The sequence below is a fragment of the Clarias gariepinus genome, chromosome 24, assembly GCF_024256425.1.
Source record: "Clarias gariepinus isolate MV-2021 ecotype Netherlands chromosome 24, CGAR_prim_01v2, whole genome shotgun sequence".
NCBI classification, from domain to species: Eukaryota; Metazoa; Chordata; class Actinopteri; order Siluriformes; family Clariidae; genus Clarias; species Clarias gariepinus.
Window position 1 is genome coordinate 992,948 of NC_071123.1, and position 19,553 is coordinate 1,012,500.

Consider the following 19,553-nt stretch of genomic DNA (forward strand, 5'->3'; position numbering starts at 1 on the left):
CAAAAAAAGGGAAAAAAACAAACACTTCCCAGTAGTGTGTGACTGATGGTACTTAGTTAGTAACCTATAACCCAGTGTAAGGATCTTATCTAATGATGGAAACTTTAAAGTACTTTTTTTTAAGTCGCTCTGGATAAAAGAAAATATAACTACAAACCCATGCAAACACACACACACACACACACACACACACACACCATAATCTTTTCCTTCAGGTTCTGTCTCACTCTATACTGCGGACAAACCTGGAATCAATTCTGTATGGCAAGTGTCCCAGCATGTGCACCACATCTTGTTCAGTGTGTTCCTTGATCAGCTTTGCTCAGCAGAATTTCCATGTAACTTCATCCCCCAACACCTACATGTGCAGAAACCCAGAGCAGGTGAATGTATGAACCCCTGTTATGCAGTCTGTATATTATATGATATATTTCAAGTCGTATATCCTGTCTTCATGGTGATTTTACAGACTTTTATACTGTTAAGAGCTGACAGGCTGTCTGAAGCGATCATTACACTGTGGGTAGGATTGTTGTCGTCCACCCACTTTAGTGCTAATACTACAGGGTGGGTGAAAATTAACTAGACAATATTAAATGACTATAGAACATTGGCGACCTTATTTCCATGCAGGATGGTGCACCACTCCATTTTGCTTCTATTGTGCGTCCGTGGTTAGTCCAACATTTTCCAGGATGTTGGCTAGAACGATGCAGACTTCATGAATGACCTCCAAGAAGTCCAGATCTCATCTCATCCAAATCATGTGATTTTTTTCCCTGTCGGGATACATACCTTATTAGTCTGTAAGGTGTGTGCAAGTAAAATAACAGATAATTATATATCACATTCCATTTGGGTAAATTCTAAACCAGAATCGTATGTTCTCACCCATGTTTGGTATCCGTGCACCCATGTTACCTCAATTATTTATTGCAATTCTACTAAACCTCACAGTTCAAAACATTGCTGACTGAATCAGCATTTGACTGAATTATAAAAGCCGGAAGCTGTAGTACCAGATGAGGAGCGGTTTTGGAGCCAAAGCAAACAATGTTGTCAAAGAGCCAGAAATCATGTTATTAAGAAAGTGTTTATTGTTTTATTGTACACAAGAACAGGAAGTCTCTCGGAGTTCTACAGTGAAATGCTGACAACAAACATTTCACTTGAAAGCTCTAGCACTACTGTAGCACGAAAAACTGATAAAATATAAGACTTTTTGTACATTTTTTATAAAATCAATTAAAAACAGGTTAATTCAGGTTTAAGAATCTGCAAGCAGGAGCAGAAAAGTAGACATGAAATCTCATGATGAACTGATACGATTATTAATATATAAATAATAAATAAATAATATTATCAATAAACCTTAAATTGAAAAAAATACTTTTAAAATCTTTAATGACCTTAACAGGCCTAGAGATAAACTAATGAGAGATTAATCATAACGAATTTAGTGTCAGGGTAGCTTGTTTTAATCTTTTAAATTCCATACTTAGCCTCTCCATAGTCTACATGACGTGATCATCGAAATCAGCTGAGCAGAACATCTGACAACACAACACAACACAACGATGTGTGACTTTAGTAAATCAACTAGTGAATTTTCTATTAAGAGTCTTATTCTATCTTCATCACACCAATACTTTGAACATGCAGCTAATGTGGCTTATTTTATAATTATCAATATTTACTGTATGTATAACTTTGCAACTCCCTAACCGCAGTGCTCATTCAACAAGTGGGGAACGCTCGAGAACTTTAGCACCTTAATGAAACCTACCGGAGAGTAGCCTGAAAGGGAAGAGCAAACCATCAATACACAAAGACGCAAACACACTGACGGTGTTGATGCTGGTTATGGTATGGTGTTGGCTGCTGTGATGCAGATGTGGTTGTGTATGTAGTTGATGTTAATAGCAGTGTTGGTTTTGCTTCTGGTGTTGGGTGCAGTGATGGTACTGGTATAGATTGTGGTGTTTGTATTGATGCAAGTGTTGATTAACATGTTGATACTCGTTATGGGGATGTAATTGGTTGTAGCAAGGGTATTGATGTTGATGGTATTGGTGTCAGTTACAGTGTTGGTTATGGTGGTGAGTGTCTTGATGGTTGTGATGGAAACCCAGTGCTGTAAATCAAAACTCAGCAGTCTGTTACGTGCTCAACGAGTATTTATTCAAATCTGTAGATGACAGAATCACCATCGTCCAGGTAGCCACCAGTACCATTACACGTAGGGTACATTAACCTCAGAGGGGTACGAGGGACAGGTGGAAATTACACAGTTTATATACTGAAATTTATACACGCATTACATCATAGAAAAGACACGAATCAACTTATAAGGTACATGTTGCATCCAAAAATTCAGTCACCCATTTAGTTACCAGATTAAATACAGAATCAGGATATTCGTACATGTTCAATTCCTCTGAACTATATTTAATGCTAATGTTGGTTAAGGTGATAGAATTTGTTACAGCAATGATACTGGTGTTGATTGTGCTGATTTTGGTGTTGCCTACATTGTCGGGATTGATTGCGGGATTGATTGCGGTGATGTTGGTTGTGGTGTTGGTTGTCATGGCGCCTCGAGTGCGAGTTTGTCGAGTGCTGAACCGTGGAAGCGCAGAACGTGCCAGCCCTCCTCCATCGTCAGATCCACCGCTCCTTTATTCAGGTAGAAGTCCAGAGACGGTTTATTCCAGTTCAACACGGAGAACTGCAGACGCACACACTGCTGTTCTACACACACCTACAACACACGCACACACTGTAGTCACCTGACCCTTTAGGGAATGTAAATACAGTACCTCCATCTGAATCTAAACTCACTCGAGCTACAGACGACATCAGACCTTTCCCGATACCTCTACCTGTGAGGAAAGAGAGAGACAAACATGTGTAACACTGCTCAGAGAAAGAAAGACACCCACTCAGACACACACCCCAACACACACACACCCATACCTCTGAACTCTGGCATGACGTACAGATCCTCCATATAGATGCTCCTCCCTTTCCATGTGCTGTAGGTGTAAAAATAGAGCGCATAGCCAACTGTGGTGTGTCCTACACACACACACACACACACACACACACACATATTGCTTACTGTACTGCTAGTGGTCACTTGTGTGTTATGCACTTCTGAGAGATTAGGGAAAGTGGATGATCAAGTGTGTGTGTTTTCTCACCATGTTCAGATTTTAGCTCCTCCGGCACCTCGGCTACCAGACACTGATAAAACGGGTTTGGACCGAATCCATCTCTCTGTAGCTCTGCTCCAACACACACACAGACATACTTCTATGAAACTCTATGAAAGGAGCTGGACAAACCCTTGGTGACGTTACCCACAGGTTTTCTGAAGAGCGGGGTTGAAGCTCAGCTGTGGGAGCTCTGGGTGCCACCATCTTGGCAGGAGCTTCATCTAAACCATGGTTAATCCATAAATGGGCAAATGGGCGGAACAAATGGAGCCAGGCTGTTGTTTGGAACATGGCTAATTACTTTAGATACCACAAGCTAGCAAGGCTAGCTTTAGTTTAGCCAAAATGCTAAGGTGGCTAACATTAATTTATACGCTATCGCATTTGACCTCGATCGTCCGTACCCTCCACGCTGTTCCATGTCAATACTACACATCTTGTGGCAAGTTAATCTACGCTGGTTCCAGTTAGCAGTTTAGCTAAAGTGATGCGTAGCAGACAGCTAGTGGATTCTATATTTGATATCTGCAAATCTGCCATGTCCCTAATTTCCTAATTATGTATAATTTTATGGCTTAATATAATTGTAACTGATGTGTTACATAAATATTCAGTAGTCATGAATGTGAAATCGCGCTATGGAGACTAAAACTGTTGCTTGTCCCAGGTTGTTGTTGTTTTAGTCTTTTGGCTGCTCCTGCTCCTCTGGCTGACCATCTGATCCATACACAGCTTGGTAGAGGTTTTATGCAGGATGCCCTTCCTAATACAACCCTTCCATTTTATCCTGGCTTGGGACCAGCACTGCATCCACTGGCTGGAGTTTGGGTATTGGGTGGGCCTTCCGGATGGCAGGCGAGAAACCGACCACTGGGACACCAATACCAAAATGAGGATGGATTTCCCGTTGAGTCCGGTTCCTCTGAAGGTTAGTGCCGTCTCAGGGAGTTTTTCCCTCAGCACCGTCACCCTCGACTCGTTCATCAGGGAGGATCTGAACATTCTGATTCATACACATCTTTCACATTCCATACACATTTCCATAAATTTCTTTTGATTGTGTAAAGCTGGTTTGCGACAGTGACCAATGTTAATCGCGCTACACAAATAGAATAGAATAGAATAGAATAGAATAGAATAGAATAGAAGGCTATATGGGGATTAACTGACTCCAGGAGCCTCTAGTGGTCATTGGAGGAACTGCATGCTTTAACACTTTCATGTTGGACTCGTTTATCACACACACAGAACCCGAACTCCGCTTACAACTGACTAACACTGAGCTTCACCTTCATGTGAGATCTTCACCTGGTCAGCCATCTTCTCATACACTGCTAACTCCTGCACGCGCGCACACACACACACAAAACAGGACAATGTTTCCTTCAAAATATGATCACACACACACACACACAAACAGATTGATGTTTCTTTAACAATATAGTTGCACACACCATGATCATCCTCTGGATGTCTGTGCAGTCCTCCTGCCGCGCTGCTCGGACCCTGAAGCTCATGGTGAAGTTCTCCACAGTGAAATCAAACCTCCACACTGACTCCACAGGGCTGAGCTCGGGTCCGGGTTGCCAAGTCACTCCAAACCCCTCCCAGTGTAAAGCAGCGATGCGTCGTTCATGAACGATTCGTTCTTTTTTCAACGAGTCTTTAACGTGACTCATGCGCATGCGCACCCTGTAGAAACTGAACGAATCACCTCTCGTTAAAGACTCGTTCAATAATAACAAATCGTCCATGAACGACCCATCACTAATTGCCATATTGTGCCTTGCAAAAAATATTCACACCCCTTGAACTTTTCCACATTTTGTCACATTACAACCACAAGCGTAAAAGTATTTTATTGAGATTTTATGTGACAGACCAACACAAAGTGGCAGTTTGTCCCGTCTGGAGAGTGAAATGTTTCCCCACACTGTAAAAAAAATCAATCATGAGGCTTGTAATTTTCATTTTTTAAAAATGATGTAATCATTAAAAATAATGTGCATATTTCTTTTAAAAAAAAATTTTCTGTGTTTCTTACAATATATTGAGAACATTTCACTAATAAAATTAAGAAATAAATTTTCCCCTTTTTTTAAGGAAATAAGTGATTTTTTTTAGGCCTAATTTAAGGAAGCATTTAGTCAAAAATTTTGAGGGAAAAAGGCTTCATATTTATTTTAAGAGAATTGGCCCAGTTATCCGGGTTTGATTAAGTCACCTTCATTTGAATCTCAACAACAGCAGTGAAGGAACAGACGAACAGAATAAAATGTTAAGAAGTAAGTTAAGCCCCTTACTAATTTTTACATTTTAATTTGATTTCTTAAATAAGCTCCTTTCTTGCACTAGTGTCAGCAACATCGTGAACATTTCTGAAAACATCCAGTCCGCCATTAGATTAGATTCAACCTTTATTGTCATTGCACATAGTTACAAGTCAACGAAATGCAGTTAGCATCTAACCAGAAATGTAAGTTAGCAGTGGGATATAAACATATATACAGATCTATAAAACTATATATATATATATATTGTGGCTTTTTCCACCGGAAAGGATGTTGGAGAGACGAGTGAGCTTAATTGCTGCCCAATGCAATGGCTGGGTGTACTTTATTTAACACACAGCATGTATAACATAAGCAGCACATTCACACGAGAACCATATCCAATTAAGCCTTAGCATAAACCGGAGCACATGCAACACACACACACACAAACATGGCCGAGGCACCCAGCCTAAACAACCTTCCCCAACAGCGTGAACACATAAAGAACCTCCGCAAGGCATGACGGTCGACAGCCGCCGCCCCGCCTACGCCACAATATATATAAATATATATATATATATATATATATATATATATATATATATACTATACATAAATAAATGAATAAAAATAAAGCCTATGTATGAATTGGATTTACAGAAGAATATACAGTATGTATATATTTAAATGAATATACAGTGTAAAGTGAGCAGAGATGGATGAATTAATTGACTAAATAAGTGTAGATATACAGATATGTCTGCTCATTAGCCGTTAGCATACTGGAGTTTGTTGTAGCGTCTCCACGGTTCACTGAAACAGGTTTTGGAGAGTTAGTGTCTTTGTTAATTTTACTAAGATATGAACCTAGAAATAGTTTACTGTACAAGTTCTCTCAGGTTTTAGTACAGAATGTGACTATTCACACAAGAAAAGACGTTAGCATATAATGCTAAACAATTTATTTCAATGCCATAGAAATTGTCAGTTACAAACTGTTTTACATGAAGATCTGAAACATAAAACTGCTGTAAATGTTATATAGACTATTTTACAGTTTTTAATATTTTGATATCAGTGAAATATGAAATAAAAGCATGTTTAACACCAAAATACATTATGTATTCATTTCATCATAAAATGTTTTTTTATATTATTAAGTAATTTTCCTTAATACATACGAGTACATTTTGTTTAATCTGCTTAAACTAAAAAATATTATTCCACTAATAATGTTAAAATCATCATGTGTCCGGCTAAAGAATTTAGGATGTTTTACATGATTTATTCAAGTAAATTCTCCAAAAAAAAATCAAGCCATAAAAACTGCTTAAAAATAATATGTGCAATTTTGTTACCATATTTTTTAAGTAGATAGCACATAAGATTTTTTACAGTGCATTCTTTTTCTTTTTTTTCTTTTTGCAAAATAGCTCAAGCTCTGTCACATTGGATGGAGAGCATCTGTGAGCAGCGGTTTTCAAGTCTTGCCACAGATTCTCAGTTGGATTTTGGTCTGAACTTTGACTGGGCCGTTCTAACACATGAATATGCCTTGATCTAAACCATTCTATTGTAGCTCTGGCTGTACGTTCATTATCATTGTCCTGCTGGAACCCAGTCAACCCAGTCTCAGGTTTTCTTTTAAGGTTGCCCGGTATTTGGCCCCATCCATCTTCTCATCAACTCCGACCAGCTTCCCTGTCCCCACAACATGATGCTGCCACTACCATGCAGAGGGTTAGCTGTCCGACCACTCATAGTGTTTTGCTTTACTCCCCAAAATGTTGTTTCCTCTGACCAGAGCACCTTCTTCCACACGTTTGCTGTCCCCCACACATGGCCTGTTATGACTTCTTATAGTTTTCTTTCAACAATGGTCTTCTTCTTGTCACTCTTTCATCAAGGCCAGATTTGTGGAGTGCACAAGTAATAGTTGTCCTGTGGACAGATTCTTCCACCTGAGCTGTGGATCTCTGAAGCTCCTCCAGAATTACCATGGGCCTCTTGGCTGCTTCTCTGATTAATGCTCTTCTATCAGTTTAGGTGGACTTCCATGTCTTGGTAGGTTTACAGTTGTGCCATACTCTTTCCATTTTCGGATGACGGATTGAACAGCGCTCTGTGAGATGTTTAAAGCCTGGGATATTATTTTTTATAACCCTGTTCTGTCTGGTGTGTTCCTTGGGCTTCATGATGCTGTTTGTTTACTAATGTTCTCTAACAAACCTCAAAAAACAGCTGTATTTATACTGAGATTAAATTACACACAGGTAATAATTAGGTGAGTTCTGAAGCCAATTGGTTTCACTAGGTTTTTGTTAGGAGTCTCAAAATGAAGGGAGCACAACACACTTTTCAGATTTTTATTTGTAAAACACTTGAAAAAATTCATTTTACTTCCACTTCACAATTATGTGGCACTTTTGTTGGTTTGTCACATAAAATCCCAATGAAATACATTTATGTTTGTAACGTGACGGAATGTGAAAATGTTCACATTTATAATAAATGTGTTCATGTTTTTATTAAAGTTATGGAATTATGGGTACAATGTTTGATACACACCTTATCAAAGTCTGTAAAGTGTGTGTAAATAAAACTAATTAAATCATACATAACATTCCATATGGGTAAATTATAAACCAGAAGCATACGTAGATGGAGCTTTAACCATATGACCTATAATTTCTATTTGTGCAAAGATAATTATACAACACTTTATTATGCAAACGCATTACATATGTGTAAACTATAAAGCAGACATATATTAATAAATCAGTGTAAACACACACATACAATCACGAACATAAAGGAAAGATTATGTGATCCACTCTTTCCTAGTCTCAGACAGCATGAAAGAGTGTGTGTGTGTGTGTGTGTGTATATAAGATGTACATAATGTGTGTAATTTAATGTCTGATGTGCGTGACGTGTCCGTCAGACATCGTCGGAAATGCCGCCGGAGAGTCCAGCTCGACCGAACACACACATGCAGACCATGACGCAGCAGCCGGCTGCGATAATCAGACCGATGATGATGTAGACGAGTGTGACGGTCCAGAAGGTGAACAGGTAGAGCGTCTTAGCGCAGTACAGCGGCGTCGTCGGGTCATAATTTGGCTCATAGATGGAGTAAACCCACACGTTACCTGCAACACACACACACACACACACACACACACACACACACACACACACACACACACACACGCCAATTCACCAACTACTGTTACCTTACACACACCTCAGGTTTATTAATAGTGTGCGAGTGTTCACCTGCAATGAACCAGCAGAATAGGAAGAGTGTAATGAGGGAGTTCCAGGTGGTGCAGAAGGTGCTGATGGCTCCGCCCCCATTCTCCTCCTCCTGAGTGCAGGGGAGACACGACAGCAAGACCAGCACCAGCGCAAACACACCCTGGACTATCAGGTAGACTGGAATCAGGGGCTGACGGGGACATTTCTCCAGGTACAGCACACCTGAAAGTGTGTGTGTGTGTGTGTGTGTGTGTGAGAGAGAGAGATAGAGAGAGATAGATTCAGTCCAGAAAAAAAGTACTTGTGAAAGAAATTATTTATGTTTGAATTTACTTTAAGTAAATTTACGCACCGATGACGAGCTGAGCGACAGGTAACGCGACGGCCAGCAGCTTGGAGATTACTGAAAACAGAACAGACAATGAGTGTGTGTGTGTAAATGTGTTCGTCTGTGTGTCTGAGCAGACTCACTGCTGACGGAAGAGCTTTAACCACATAGTAAGTGATGGGTGTGAATACTTATGAAAATGGGATTTTTAGTCTTTATCTCTCGTTATAAATGAGCAAAAACACCCTAAACACATGTTGTACCTGTTGTGGAGTGTTGTGTGTAAAATCAGGAGGGAAAAGAAGATCACGAAAAATAAAAAGTGGATCTAAGAGCTTTCCCTCGGCGCTGTGTGAGAAGGAGGTGGGACAAATAACTCGGGTGTAGAGAGTGAGACAGGTGTAGAGACTGTAGGTAAGACAAGTGTAAAGTGAGACAGGTGTGGAGACTGTAGGTGAGACAAGTGTAAAGTGAGACAGGTGTGGAGACTGTAGGTGAGACAAGTGTAAAGTGAGACAGGTGTGGAGACTGTAGGTGAGACAAGTGTAAAGTGAGACAGGTGTGGAGACTGTAGGTGAGACAAGTGTAAAGTGAGACAGGTGTGGAGACTGTAGGTGAGACAAGTGTAAAGTGAGACAGGTGTGGAGACTGTAGGTGAGACAAGTGTAAAGTGAGACAGGTGTGGAGACTGTAGGTGAGACAAGTGTAAAGTGAGACAGGTGTGGAGACTGTAGGTAAGACAAGTGTAAAGTGAGACAGGTGTGGAGACTGTAGGTGAGACAAGTGTAAAGTGAGACAGGTGTGGAGACTGTAGGTGAGACAAGTGTAAAGTGAGACAGGTGTGGAGACTGTAGGTGAGACAAGTGTAAAGTGAGACAGGTGTGGAGACTGTAGGTGAGACGCACTTAGAACTGGAAGACTCGGTTTAGGAGTCTGTCTAATATTCTGTAGCAGAGAGCGATCCTCCATCTCTCACACACTCATCCTGCAGAGACAAAGAGACAGAAAGAGAAAGACACAGAGAGAGACACAGAGAGAGCTGCATCAAAGGAAACAAATAGAAACTAAATTAAAAGCGAAACAACATTATCAAGAGACAAAATAATATAAACACACACACTAGTGATGGGAAGTTTGGATCATTTTAGTGACTCGGTTATTGGTTTCGGAGCGAGCGATGACTTAATTCATTACCGTAATGAAAAGATTCCGATGCAGCTAAGGACAGATTATAATAAACAAACTGAGCAGCTCACCATCATATCTAATGGTCTGAATTGTTCGTTCTTTTGAATCTATTACACTGCATAGCGTCTATGGGAGTCACGTGACAAAAGAACGAACGATTCGGACCAAAGACTCAAAGGTAACGACGCATTTCTGTTTCCTGTTTTTGCAATGCTTAGCGCCTGCGTGCCCGGTAGAACATTAACACATCACTCTCTGAAATACTCGTTCTTCTGGGTCATGTTAAAGACTTGTTCAAAAAGAAACCAACACACACAGACAGAGGAACACCTGCCTGAGGAACACCAGACTCATGGCAGGCATCGTCCCAAACCTCCCTGAGCACTGAGCTGTGTTTTAGCATTAGTCATTTTGTCAGCTAGTTTCAATTTTAGTCCCTTTTTAGTCCCTGACAGTTTTTATTATATTTAGTCAATCTTATCCTATTTTTGTTTAGTCAAGTTTTAGTCGACTAAAGGTTTTATTCAGAGGAACCTTTCCTCTAGTTTTAGACAGTTAATCTAGTCTAAACAAAACCATTTTTAAAAGTTTTCACAAAATAATTATCTTAAAATTTTAAAATTTATCTTTTCATCTAGTGCTTTCGGTTAATTATATTTATTTTTAATACTGCACCAACTGCATGAAGCATAAAGCATATTGATTTAACTACAAAACAACAGGAGCAGTACAGACACTGTTTTGAAACTTTTTTATAATTTTTTTTTTTTTTTATAAAATAAAATACATCACAACATAACTGTTATCGTGTGCCAACATAGTTACCACACAGAGGCTGTAAAACTGGGTGACTATTATGGGATGCCTCGATGTGTCTCTTCAGGTTTGTGGTCTGTGGTATTGTGTTTCCCCCCACTGTTTCCCCTTTGATATTGTGACACATCAGCTTTTTTTCTGCATTTCAATCTGAAAAAAATATATGAGGCGCCGTATACGGCTTAAATCGGACTTCACTCATGCACACACACACATGAAACCCTGGCATACACACATATGAAACAGTCACACACACATGCATGCATATATATTACTAACTGTAACTACATATCAAGTGCGCGCACTCAGAAGACGCACAGTTTCTGTGTCTTCACTGTATTTGAGTGACGTTTGATTTAAGCCGTATGCGGTGCCTTAAAAATGTGCTCAAATATCGTCTCATCTCGTCTCGTCATCATTTTCGTGATACTATTTTGAAAGCAGCTATGTTTACATCTACAGTAACCTCTAATCATCTCTAATCTAATCCTAAAACACCCTTTTATAATCTCTATATATCCTGTTACAGTACTGCATTAAGAACTGTCTGAGACGTTACTGAAACCTGAGAGGATCGACCTGAACCTCAACTCCACAGAAGAAATGTGATCAGACATCATGACCACGTGTGATGAGGAATCACTTAAACGCCTGGTGAAGACGAAGGACATGAAGCGATGCTCCCATCATGCATAGTGTCCACTGTACAAGCCTCTGGAGACAGTGTTATGATCTGGGGTTGATCAGTTACTCAGGTCTAGACTCAGTAACGTTATGGGGCAATAAAATGAAGTCAGCTGACCACCTGAATGTACTGAATCACCAGAGGATCACATCTATGGAGGGTTTCTTTTTCCTGATGCCATGTTCCAGGACTGTAGAGTGTGTAAGAGAGGTTCTGGGTGCACGAGACTCATGAACTGGACACCATGGTGTGTGTGTGTGTGTGAGACTTTCCTTTTGGTCGAGGGTTGTGTATTACTGTGTCATGTGTATCAATTAAATTTCACCATGAATCTTTCTGTAGTCCACCTGTTAGTTTTTATATGGTGTTTATTTATGTTAAGTGTTTATTGTCCGCATTAGTTTCTTCTCTTCCTGTATTAGACGTTTAAACACTCGGCCAATAAACACAGCGATTATCAACCTGATAAAGAGAGAGCGAGCGTTAAATCTACACTATAATCAGAGGAAGGAAGAAGAAAACACTGTCAGCATGATGTGTGTGTGTCTGTGTGTGTGTGTCACATGTTTGTATGTTTGTATCCTCAATAAGTAACACACACTATAGTATAAGTAACACACACACACACACACTCCTAGCTAGAACCCATGGTGTGGGTGTGTCTACAAAGTAATAATCACTTTGTTTAACTCTGAGCTTCCTGATGTGGAGGTGTGTGTGTGTGAGTGTGTATGTGTGTGTGAGTGTGTGTGTGTGTGTGTGTGTGTGAAGTCAGCAGGGTGGAGCTCGGCCTCCTCACAGCTCCAGCCTTACATCCTGATATCAGCTGTGTGTGTGTGTGTGTGTGTGTGTGTGTGTGTGTGTGTCTCACCTGTTCAGGTGTCATCAGTGTGTGTGTGAGCTCAAACACACGCGCGCGCAAAGGAGACGACTAAAAGTGAAGCGCAGCTGACGAGCGCGAGCCCAACCAAACTGAGTACACTTGTTTATCACAACACATACGCGCGAGCACACACACACACACGCGCGCGCGCAGTAAGTTGTACAACAACCATGTTTACATAAATCACTTATTCCCCGGTAGAGTTTATATAAACTTTAACTCACCGACACGCAGACAGAAGCAGTGTGTGTGTGTGTGTGTGTGTGTGTGTGTTAGAACAAAAGCGAAACTGTCGGACTTCGGAGAATCTGCCCTCACTCTATCCCCGTGTCTTTTGGGGTTGCCAGATCACACACCAAAACCCCTCCTCTGCATATCTTTAACCACGCCCAGTCCGATTATTTATAAATAAAAGACAGGTTTTGTCTGTACTTTGGTCAGAACTCAGAGCTTTATTAATGATTTATTTACCTTTTATACACTGGAGGACCAGAAACAACCAAACAAAACTGTCTGGACAGAATGTACTGAGTCTCCTGCAGTCCTTAGATCTCTACCTGAAGTTTAATCTGCACCATCAGTGAATCTAAATGTGGAGTAAAAGTGATGTTATGAACAGTTATGTGTGGGATTTAATAATCTACTTTAAAATAATCTACTAATGCGCTACTGTCTCAATGTAAACAAACACCTGCACCAATAGATATTAATTAGAAAAGATAAAGTGAATATTTTGACTGGGATTAGTTCATATTTTCACTTTGGCTGAAATAACAGCGCTGAAGTGGTATAAGTGAATTTTAACACGCTGGAGTGGTTTTAAGACAAAACTTCATCTTTATCCTTTTATCTACTTTTTCCATTTCTCATCTGTGATTCACTCTCCGATTACCGAACAGGGAGTGTATTTGTCTGAGCACCAAAGAAGGACAACTTAGTGTAAACAAGGCGTAAGATACTCAACCTTACAGAATGGGATTTCTTTGTATTAATAAGTTAGACAGAGAGTTCTGCTGTACAGAGAGACACACAGACATGGACGTGGGCTTCAACCTCAAATAATAATCATAATGATAATAATAATATCACTAATTACATTAAAGATCAGCAGATTATTTTTTTAACTTAAACCCTTTAACTATTTCTACAAACTCTTTAACTAAGTGTACTAACTGTAGTCAAAATTACTTTCTCTCTGCACGCATTGTTTTTTTAAATTGACATTACTGTAATCTTTTATAACCTACAGTAATATGTGAAATGTAGCCGAGTCACATGAGATCTGGCAACCCGCTCCCTCCGGGTTAATAGGCGTGACCCCGCACACGTGACTGAATCGTTGAACATTATCAGCCTGTGAATTTTCACCGATAAATAACTATTATTATTTCTACGGTCTGTGTCTCTACACGCGTGGAACTGTGGTGTGTGTGTGTGTGTGTGTGTATGTGAGAGAGAGAGATGTTTAAATATATATATATATATATATATATATATATATATTTTTTTTTTTACAAATGAAACAATACAGATCCGCAGTGTTTAATTGATTTAACCCAAATCACACAACTTCCGGTAACATGGGCATCACGTGACCACACAGGTTCGTTCATCACGTGCACACACTCCCAGACCGAAAGTTTTCAAGCAATAACTGAGCACGTGACTGAATTAAAAAGCCACATTTATTACAGGATATAAAACCCAAGCTGAAACATGAAAGCAGGCATTTACATCAAACCTTTAACCTTCACACACACACACACACACACACACACACACACACACACTCGAGCACAGTGTCAGTCCCATAGCTTTACAGTTCACAGAAACTCCACCTTGTCCTGGTCAGTCCAGCGGATGTGTGTGTGTGTGTGTGTGTGTGTGTACAGCCCACAGTGTGTGTAAGAGTGTGTGTTATGTGTTCAGCTGATATTGTGTTTTTCTTTGTGTGTGTGTGTGTATAGGCATTCAGCCCAGATTTTGTGTGTGCGCCTCCAGCCCATCCTGTGTGTGTGTGGGTGTTAGCTGATATTGTGTTGCTTCCGTCTTTGTGTGTGTGTGTGTGTGTGTGTGTGTGTTCAGCCAGTCATGTGTGTGTCTGTGTGTTCAGGTTTGCACTCGGTGCTGATTGGTGATGTGCTGCTCTTCTCCAGTGATGATGATGATGACGATGAAGGTAAAGACACCACTATGTACTTCTGTACAGGTCGTGACCCTGAGACTGACCCGGTGACCCCTGGCTCCAGCTTAACGAGCGGCTGCAGGGGGGCAGAGCCACTGGGAACTGTGCTGGTCACAGGGGAGCTGGACTGGGAGGAGCTTAGTGTAATCACCTGTAAAACGAAAACACACCAACAATACACATTTGACACCTTTCAATAAAATGCAGTATACACAGGGTGTGTGTGTAAGTGTGTGTGGGTGGACCATGGTGTAGAGACACTGAGATAAAGCGAGATGCTCCACATTACCTGCTGCGTGGAGGCGGGGCCTGCACTGGTGCCCATGACGATGTATTTGGTTGCCGGGGGCGATGGCTGTGTGGGTGTGGCCGGCCGAGTCGACATCAGTGTGAGAGAGCTGGGAACTTTGATGATGCTGGGGGTCCGAGACCCGCTCACACTGCTCTGAGAGACAGACAGCGACGGTCTGGACTGCAGACAGACAGGGAGAGACAGACAGACAGAATGAAATGTAAATATGATTATATAGATAAAGTAAAGCTTTACTCACATAGGCCAGTGTGCTCGGATCAGAACAGAATCTATGTATGTGTGTGTGTGTGTGTGTTTACCTGAGTGATGGTCAGCGTGGTTCTGTTCACAGTCTGACTCTGCAAGGCGTTCTGCGCTCGAGCTTTAATGACGTGTGAACACAGCATTGGGCCCAGATACCCGTAATCAGCTCGGTACTGATCCACTACATCAGGAACTGAACGCAGCTTACAGATCACACTTGCACAGTGCTTCTACACACACACACACACAAGACACAGAGAAGAGGAAAAATCCTTTAGGTGTCACATGTTGATTTCCCCATAGTGAAACAATGACCTGGAGTAACCCGTGTGTGTCTCCTCACCAGCAGTAAACTCTGCACGTGATCAGCGCCGATCTTATCGATGTTGGACAGGACGGGTCCCTCCATCACCGCCTTAATCCGAGCACCTTCCACTGACAACCGAGGGATGATCAGTGTCTTTATCACCTACACACACACACACATACACAGTATGAAGTATGAACACAGCAGATCTGTTTCCTCTTCCTTTTCCTTTCTTCTCTCACTCTTTTTTATCAATAATGATTTTTCTTTGACTATACTTTATTATTACTATTATTTTCTTTGCTTTTTGCTTTCTTTCTTTTTCAGTAGTTCCTATTACTAGTGTTTAATCTGTTTATTTCTATGATTTGATTCTGAGTTTCGGCAATACAAGTGTCAAGCCATTAAATCTCTCTCTCTTCATCAGCACCACTTGTGGTGATCCACTTTGGTGATGTTTTCTATAATTTATAATATGTAGATTTCCCTCTTGTTGATCTGTTTCTGCATGGCCCAGGTTTCCTCGCAGCCCCCAAACACCCTATTTGCTCTTTGATGGCTGCATTTCATATCATATTGCGTGTGTTTGGTTGTATTCTCTCTTAGTCAGGTTTGTTACCCCCAAAGTTTTCTTATGAATATAAATAGTGATCCAGTGTTTTGTGTATGAATAAACTTGATGCAGATAATATTAATGTTCTCTGTCACGTGTATAAATAATTTTACTGCCTTAGGGGCGTCATTGCAAGTAATTCTGGAATGAAATGTGAGACATATGGATAATAAAAGGAAGGGGCCCAATGAAAGCTCTTATGTACAGTATGCTGTGCTACGCCCCCTGCTGGCCTCCATGGAGCTGCTGGAGAGCATGTAGGTGATTCAGCTGGTGGGTAGGGTAGGCACTGTTTCATTTGTTTAGGTAAATATCTTACGTTGGAATAAATACAGTCACATGCAGGGCTGATAGTGGAAAAATTCCTGATCCTGAACTTTTTTTCCTTACCCCCGAGGTGAGTAGGAGTGGGGGTACTATGTATGCGATGCACTTTTAACAGATAACTTATTGGCCCCTGGGCCCAAACATATAAACAGCCTATGTATAACCCTGATCATCATTATTGTCAAGTGGCTCTTTTTTAGATATATTCATATTTGCATTATGCCCCCAGTATTATTCAAGAAAACACAGCATTTACAAACCAGATTCCAAAAAAGTTGGGACACTATACAAATCGTGAATAAAAACTGAATGCAATGATGTGGAGGTGCCAACTTCTAATATTTTATTCAGAATAGAACATAAATCACGGAACAAAAGTTTAAATTGAGAAAATGTATCATTTTAAGGGAAAAATATGTTGATTCAAAATTTCATGGTGTCAACAAATCCCAAAAAAGTTGGGACAAGTAACAATAAGAGGCTGGAAAAAGTAAATTTGAGCATAACGAGAAGCTGGAAGACCAATTAACACTAATTAGGTCAATTGGCAACATGATTGGGTATAAACAGAGCTTCCCAGAGTAGCAGTGTCTCTCAGAAGCCAAGATGGGTAGAGGATCACCAATTCCCACAATGTTGCGCAGAAAGATAGTGGAGCAATATCAGAAAGGTGATAAATTGCAAAGACTTTGCAGTTATCATCATCAACTGTGCAGAACATCATCCGAAGATTCAGAGAATCTGGAACAATCTCTGTGCGTAAGGGTCAAGGGCGTAAAACCATACTGGATGCCCGTGATCTCCGGGCCCTTAAACGACACTGCACCATAAACACAATTACCACAAAATGCATCAATCACAACATCATTGCTGCGTAGGAGAAGGATCCGGGTACTGAAATGGCCAGTCTGCAGTCCAGATCTTTCACCTATAGAGAACATTTGGCGCATCATAAAGAGGAAGGTGCGTCAAAAAAGGCCCAAGACAATTGAACAGTTAGAGGCCTGTATTAGACAAGAATGGGAGAGCATTCCTATTTCTAAACTTGAGAAACTGGTCTCCTCAGTCCCCAGACGTCTGTTGAGTGTTGTAAGAAGAAGGGGAGATGCCAGATGGTGAAAATGGCCTTGTCCCAACTTTTTTGGGATTTGTTGACACCATGAAATTTTGAATCAACATATTTTTCCCTTAAAATGATACATTTTCTCAGTTTAAACTTTTGTTCCGTGATTTATGTTCTATTCTGAATAAAATATTAGAAGTTGGCACCTCCACATCATTGCATTCAGTTTTTATTCACGATTTGTATAGTGGCCCAACTTTTTTGGAATCCGGTTTGTACTTCTCAATATGTTCAGTGCCTGGATTGACATTATTAGCCCGTCTTAATACAATCACTGGAAGTAAATGCTACAGCCATACAAGCTCTGAACATTTTCTACAAAGCTAAAACAAATCCTTCCTGTCCTCTAAGTGCTGAAGGAAAGTAAACTTAATGCAACGCTTGTTTTTTTTTTTTTTTTGTAGCTAGGAGGCTCTAATTATTTATTTATTTATTTATATATATTTATTTTCTCTGCTGAAAAGCGCATACCCATCAGAAAACATCATGGAATGAATTGTGCGCGTTTCGCTCCTTTCTGCCGATTGCGCCCCCTCTTCAGTACTGAATAAGCACGTATACAGGTAGTGAATCATAGAAAAAGCTGCATCTCCGATGGCTTCGGGAGGCCCGCCATATAAAAAATTCATACAGCAATAGCATGCTCCTGGTCGCCGGAGCTTTTGACACCAGCCAAAAGGCTTTCCGTCACTACCGACATCCTCAATCCAAGTCCAGCGCCATTTATTCTTTATACCTTTATCGATATCTTTAATGTCTTCTCCTGGCTTCATGAACACAGCCATGACTTACCAGTATGAGACACACAATTGTACAGTATGGGAGCTAAAAACACCTTCGCGCATGGAGCATTGCCTTAACCTCTATCAATCTATTTGACAAAGACACAAGGCCCGCCCCTTCCCTACTTCTGATTGGCTTATCAGCTAGCATGTGTATTGTTCGAGTCGTTAAGCGTTAAAGCTGCTCTCTGACCTGCGCATCTCAGATCTAGAGAAATGGCAGATCAATATCCGCGAACCTGGAAATTTCTGAGCATGTGCGATGGCGGTGTGTGTGTGCGCGCGTGTATATATGTGCAAAATTTTTTTTTAATGCTCTGTAGACAGCAGTGTTAGACTCACATCAGGGCCGAGCTCGGAGAGACCAGCAATACACCCGTACCGAGTCGTCCACTGGGTCTTCTCATCCAACCAGGACTGGAGGGGGGGAGGGGGGTTGCAGAAGGACAGATTAGACAGTCTAGCAATAAGTGACAGAGTATAAACATTTCATTGGGCACCGCACACACACACACACACACACACCTTAGTGAAGGTCTTGGTGATGCGAGACTGGATGTTGTTGGTGGTGGTGCTGAAGGTTTTGCAGCTCTGAGCCATGAGACGAGCCGCGAAGTCCCTGAGAGCCCAGTGGTTATCCACATCTGGCCTGAGACACAGCTGTTTACTCACAATACACGTCATAACTGCGGGGATGAGCTCGTGCAGCTACACACACACACACACACACACACACACACACAGATTAATGTCATTAACCTAATGAGGGCTAACCAATCAGCACTGCGCATGCAAAACGCTGAGCTGTGATTGGTCAAACTGAGAACGCAGCGCTACAGCAGGTCCTGTGGCTCAGGGGTCAAAGGTCATGAGCAGGGCGATTAACACCGTGTCCCGCATGACAGATAACATGCAAAGAAATAAAAGCTCTCTTCCTCCAGTTAGATTTTATTAGAACATTACAGACTTTATTTACAATGCAGGTGTGTGTTACAGGTGTGTGTTACA

General features: G+C 40.9%; 3 protein-coding genes across 4 annotated transcripts in view; all 3 read right to left on the minus strand.

The window, feature by feature from the left end:
* Nucleotides 1–2,159: 2,159 nt before the first annotated feature.
* Nucleotides 2,160–4,890, minus strand: sat2b (spermidine/spermine N1-acetyltransferase family member 2b). The gene is made up of 6 exons (XM_053485515.1): nt 4,673–4,890; nt 4,508–4,559; nt 3,204–3,287; nt 2,977–3,078; nt 2,842–2,882; nt 2,160–2,761 (listed from the first exon to the last, which is right to left on the minus strand). The coding sequence occupies exons 1-6, from the start codon at nt 4,733–4,735 to the stop codon at nt 2,588–2,590; spliced, it is 516 nt and encodes a 171-aa protein (XP_053341490.1). The 5' UTR covers nt 4,736–4,890; the 3' UTR covers nt 2,160–2,587.
* Nucleotides 4,891–7,843: 2,953 nt separating this feature from the next.
* On the minus strand, nt 7,844–12,974 carry LOC128512678 (transmembrane protein 272-like). 2 transcript variants are annotated; one of them, XM_053486059.1, is made up of 5 exons: nt 12,877–12,974; nt 9,986–10,065; nt 9,105–9,155; nt 8,771–8,974; nt 7,844–8,643 (listed from the first exon to the last, which is right to left on the minus strand). In XM_053486059.1, the coding sequence occupies exons 2-5, from the start codon at nt 10,047–10,049 to the stop codon at nt 8,432–8,434; spliced, it is 531 nt and encodes a 176-aa protein (XP_053342034.1). In that variant the 5' UTR covers nt 10,050–10,065; nt 12,877–12,974; the 3' UTR covers nt 7,844–8,431. The 2 variants fall into 2 exon arrangements, with proteins under 2 accessions (XP_053342034.1, XP_053342035.1); XM_053486060.1 differs by lacking the exon at nt 12,877–12,974 and adding an exon at nt 12,641–12,781.
* A 1,345-nt stretch (nt 12,975–14,319) lies between these two features.
* Nucleotides 14,320–19,553, minus strand: part of taf6 (TAF6 RNA polymerase II, TATA box binding protein (TBP)-associated factor) — an 8,844-nt gene continuing 3,610 nt past the window's right edge. Inside the window, exons 10-15 of the mRNA XM_053484826.1 lie at nt 19,071–19,253; nt 18,888–18,962; nt 15,737–15,862; nt 15,450–15,623; nt 15,127–15,309; nt 14,320–14,988 (exon numbers count right to left, since the gene is read on the minus strand). Coding sequence (XP_053340801.1) covers nt 14,734–14,988; nt 15,127–15,309; nt 15,450–15,623; nt 15,737–15,862; nt 18,888–18,962; nt 19,071–19,253 — 996 coding nt within the window. The 3' untranslated portion in view covers nt 14,320–14,733. The remainder of the gene's footprint in view (nt 14,989–15,126; nt 15,310–15,449; nt 15,624–15,736; nt 15,863–18,887; nt 18,963–19,070; nt 19,254–19,553) is intronic.

Excerpts from the sequence above, each read along its gene's own strand:
- sat2b (XM_053485515.1), bottom strand. The coding sequence starts at position 4,735 with ATGAGCTTCAGGGTCCGAGCAGCGCGGCAGGAGGACTGCACAGACATC. Across the intron at positions 4,560-4,672 it reads ACATCCAGAGGATGATCATG|GAGTTAGCAGTGTATGAGAA; the intron begins GTGTGTGCAACT and ends GCGCGCGTGCAG. Across the intron at positions 2,762-2,841 it reads TGATGTCGTCTGTAGCTCGA|GTGTGTGTAGAACAGCAGTG; the intron begins GTGAGTTTAGAT and ends CGTGTGTTGTAG.
- LOC128512678 (XM_053486059.1), bottom strand. The coding sequence starts at position 10,049 with ATGGAGGATCGCTCTCTGCTACAGAATATTAGACAGACTCCTAAACCG. Across the intron at positions 9,156-9,985 it reads ACCGAGTCTTCCAGTTCTAA|TAATCTCCAAGCTGCTGGCC; the intron begins GTGCGTCTCACC and ends TTCTGTTTTCAG. Across the intron at positions 8,644-8,770 it reads ATTCTGCTGGTTCATTGCAG|GTAACGTGTGGGTTTACTCC; the intron begins GTGAACACTCGC and ends TGTGTGTTGCAG.